Source organism: Megalobrama amblycephala, linkage group LG9, assembly GCF_018812025.1.
Source record: "Megalobrama amblycephala isolate DHTTF-2021 linkage group LG9, ASM1881202v1, whole genome shotgun sequence".
Classification (NCBI taxonomy): domain Eukaryota; kingdom Metazoa; phylum Chordata; class Actinopteri; order Cypriniformes; family Xenocyprididae; genus Megalobrama; species Megalobrama amblycephala.
Window position 1 is genome coordinate 34,400,648 of NC_063052.1, and position 4,377 is coordinate 34,405,024.

Sequence of the window (4,377 nt, forward strand, 5' to 3'; positions counted from 1 at the left end):
ATGATCTTTACTTAATAGGCTATCCTAATGATTTTTGGCATAAAATCGATGATTTTGACCCATACAATGTAGGCTTGTTGGCTAATACCTGTGCAACTTATGACTGGTTTCGTGGTCCAGGGTCACATTTTTGGTCAATTTGGAATCAGTAACTGACTACAATTTGTGAGAAATCAACCCAGCACTTACTTTAATATAGCCTATGTGTGATTCATCGTCTGGATTCTTTGAGTGAGTGAAAAAAAAAAAAAAAAAAAAAAAAAAAAATCGCCTTTAAAGTTGTCCAAATGAAGTCCTTAGCAATGCATATCCATTCACAAAAATACATTTTTGATATATTTACACTAGGGAATTTACAAAATATCTTCATGGAACATGATCTTTACTTAATATCCTAATAATTTTTGGCATAAAAGTCAAAATCGATGATTTTGACCCATACATTATGAGTTGCACATGTATAAAGGCCTACTTTATTTTTCTCAAAAGAAAACGAGGCAGTGAGGGATAGATTTATTCAGTGGGTGAACTGTTCATTTAACATACAAAAAAATAAATAAAAATAAAAAAAAAACTTTTAAACGTGTATTGTTAGGATTACATGCGATAGGAGCACAAACTATTGAACGTAACGTTACTGTGTATCCCTCACAGCCTTTTAAGAGCTTTCTAAACTCTTTGATACCCCTAGATTTAAAAAAAAAAAAAAATGTTATGTGTTTACCGTAATTAAATGTTTCATCGTAATCTGGAAATTTGATGTAATTTAACACCGTTTATAATGTCCATATTTGACCTAAAAATACCGAAACATTTCCCGTAACGGTTACGTTAGACAGCAGACGTCTTGCGTTTGGGTGACGTCATGTCCTCGGTCGGGGGCGGGGCTTAACAGAGCTGTTTTCAAGTGCCTCAAACCTATTGTCGCCATTTTGTAAGCTCGGCAAACGCTGAAGAAGCACCGAGTCAGAGAAATCCCCTCAATAATCAATCCAGATTCCCGAGAAATCAGAACCGCAAGATCACCCGTTGTCGTCCGAAAGGAAAGGGAATCTTATCGTATGTCCGCTATCCAGAACCTCCAAACTTTTGGTAAGACCTGAGATCTCTAAAAACGTATTATTTTATTGTGTGGGGGGAAGGGCGAACAGAAAACGACAGGGTGACGTTGATGTTTAGAAAATAAATACTAGTACGCCTTTTTTAAAATACAATGTATTTGTAACAAATCCATTTTCCGAGTCATTTAAACTTGTGTCGTGTTTTTGAATAATGTTTTTTGTCGTCGAAAAATCCCTGTCAGAAACAGCTAGGCAGGCCCCAGTTTTTATTCTTGTTTGGTTCGCTCCTAGTATCGATCATTCGCCTAATTAAAAGAACATATCCGTGTTAAATATGTCTTTAAGCATTTTTCATTTGGTTATCGTCGAGTTTTACGAGTTAATCTCGAATTAAATCGAGATTTGGCTCAAAGATTGTGCTCTGCCTCGATTTTGAACGCCAGCTTGTTTTTCTGGACGAGATACAAAATGGAAGACGCGACTGGGTGACGGCTTATTTTTAGACTTTGCGCGATCTTCTAGAAACCTCTCGAGCCCTCTGTGTGTGTATTGATGTCAGATTAAAGATAATTACCATGTAAAAAAAAAAAGAGTTTAGGCTGTCGCCCAATAGAAATGAAGTCTTTTGATATAATGAACTGATCCGGTACACAGACGGTTAATGAACAGCCAGATCAGACCTGAACTCTACCCTGTTGTTAAAGGAGATGGTTTGCTTTGTTTCAACATGCTCGTGATAAGTACTTACAGATCCCAATTTTACATGCGAAAATTTTTGGGGAGATGCCATTAATTAGGTTAGTTATCCTTCAGTCAGTTTCTAAAGTACATTAGGTGCCCTAGTTTAAAGATTAACTTTGACCCAAATCACACTTTACAAGAACAGGCAAAGCTGGAAATCTGATGCCGCTGACATTGCTTAATGCCTGTTGTTTATCTTTCCGAAGACCCCTTTGCTGATGCAACTAAGGGTGATGATCGGCTCCCAGCTGGGACAGAGGACTACATCCACATAAGAATTCAACAGCGGAACGGGCGGAAGACTCTGACCACGGTTCAGGGCATAGCCGATGACTATGATAAAAAGAAGCTAGTCAAGGCCTTCAAGAAGGTTGTCATTTAATTCGCTATAAAATAATTTGCGCTCTTAATTGGTTTATGGTTGCATGGGTTGTTTAACATTTCCTTTATTTGCATTTTCAGAAATTTGCCTGCAATGGGACTGTGATTGAGCACCCTGAGTATGGTGAAGTAATTCAGCTGCAAGGTGATCAGCGGAAGAACATTTGCCAGTTTCTTACTGATGTAAGTAAGAGCTCAATGACTTGACGTATAATCTGTTGGCGTTTTGATAGTAGCTGATTTAATCAAGCCTTTCCCTTCATCTTACAGATTGAACTGGCCAAAGAGGAGCAGCTCAAGGTCCACGGGTTCTAGAAGCTGATGTGAACTGACCCCTCCCCTCCCCCAACACTTAACCCAGCCTACCCTGTTGTTGTGCTGCTGTCACCCCCAGCAGCCCCCCTCAAGGAAAAAAAGCTGAAAATGATTACCTCTGATTTGAGACTTTTTAGTATGGCATCCTTATCAAAACGACCAGTCCTGTTCACACATGGACAGACGACAAGGCAAATAATGCGGGATAAATGATTTTTGTTCCTTGTCCCCTCCTTTAGTCCTTTATTTTTTTTTAGTTAATCCTGTGCTGCTCTTAAGCACAAATTCCATGTAACTTTTTCTCTTTGTTTTGTACCAGGTGTTTCAATAAAACCTTCAGATGCCACGTTTTGCACAATCCTTAAGTTGACGGGGCGGGTGTGGGTGGGGCAGTTTATGTATAAATTTTTTGGTTCATATTTAAATACCACCATAAAGAATCTGCATTTTTAGTTATGATGTGGGCCAGCCTGCTTCAGGGTTACATTGGAGTGCTGTTCGAGCACAAAGCACGGCAACCCCATCTTTTCTCATTATGCATCTCTTAACTGCCTTTTTTACCCTTGTTTTTCACAATATGCATAATTTCAATTTTCTAAACTTGTAATACCATATTTTGTTTTTGGTCTGGAATAAACAATATCCCATACTTTTGATCTTCTAATTTTTTAAACAATGAAAGATTCTTTAGTGAGTGCAGTGCTTTTTCTGTTTGTAGTGGCTGCCAATTAAAGGAAGCAGTAATGGACTTCAACAAACATTGCTGTAGGTTTTGTTTGTGGATAACTGGTTTGAACAAGTCATTTTATCTTTGCTTTTCATTGATTTGCGTCCATTATTTCAGTTTATATATGTAATATATTACAACACGTAGGACTTTGCAGGCAAGTTGTGTCCTTTTTTTCTACATACAAAAAAATTGTGGATGACACATCTTTGATGAAAAATTCTTCCAGTGAGACAACACCCCAAATTACTGGTAAGCCTGCTGAAAGTTGAATTACAGGCAATTATGTGAATGAGTATGGTGTTTATACTATAAACAAAAGAGTTGTTTATATCAGGGGTGCCCAATCCTGTTCCTGGGGCCAGTTGTTCAAAAAGTTTAATCTGGATCAGAATGATCTGGATTTGGAAATCCTATGTTTTGCTATCTAGGATCAGGTAATCCATCTTACTTTTGTGCTGTTTTTTCAAAGCATAATAGGATTGGATCACCTTGATCCAGATACACACTTTTTCATATTACCAGATCTGGATCACTGGTGCTCTACAGAGCCCCTAAAGGGACAAAAAAAAAAAAACATTTCAATGCTTTTGCATTCTCAGAAAAGTTCTGCGTAGCATTCATCTAAGAAACTGCGTTAGCTCACAAAGAACATTTGACTGGTTCATCTCTTCTGATTCTGCCAATGTAGTTTACAAACATTATTAAATATAGTATTTTTGTTTGATATTTGCTGCTGTCAATTGCACCAAAATCTCTTTTTTTACTTTACCGAATGGCTAAAAATGGAGCCTAATGTATACTTCTAATTGATCACTTTAACAGTTAAACTAATCAAGAGCAAAATTAAAAATGTGTATGTGTATATTACGTGATAAAAATTTATTTTTTGACCAGTTTTAACGTTTTATTACATTTTTGTTCATGAAATCCACCCAAATGATGGGTATCAAGAAAGGTACCCCAATCTTACTAAAAAGTTTTGAACAACATAAACTGATGATTTTATCCAGATGTAAACCAAGATTGGATTTTGTGATCTAATCTGATTTCAGAATCCTTTTGTTCTTTTGAACAACCCATTTTCAAGATTTGATCCAGTCCGATAGCCGAAATCCAATCAGATAACTTTAGAACAACTGGCCCCTGGAG

General features: G+C 37.1%; 1 protein-coding gene across 1 annotated transcript; it reads left to right on the forward strand.

Moving 5' to 3' along the window:
* The first annotated feature begins 843 nt into the window (after nt 1-843).
* eif1 (eukaryotic translation initiation factor 1) lies at nt 844-3,147 on the forward strand. Its single transcript, XM_048203071.1, has 4 exons — nt 844-1,092; nt 2,009-2,172; nt 2,265-2,366; nt 2,454-3,147. The coding sequence occupies exons 1-4, from the start codon at nt 1,062-1,064 to the stop codon at nt 2,496-2,498; spliced, it is 342 nt and encodes a 113-aa protein (XP_048059028.1). The 5' UTR covers nt 844-1,061; the 3' UTR covers nt 2,499-3,147.
* The last annotated feature ends 1,230 nt before the right edge of the window (nt 3,148-4,377 follow it).

Coding starts and splice junctions, on each gene's coding strand:
- eif1 (XM_048203071.1), top strand. CDS start 1,062: ATGTCCGCTATCCAGAACCTCCAAACTTTTG. Junction 1,093..2,008: donor CCAGAACCTCCAAACTTTTG/GTAAGACCTGAG, acceptor ATCTTTCCGAAG/ACCCCTTTGCTGATGCAACT. Junction 2,367..2,453: donor TTTGCCAGTTTCTTACTGAT/GTAAGTAAGAGC, acceptor TTCATCTTACAG/ATTGAACTGGCCAAAGAGGA.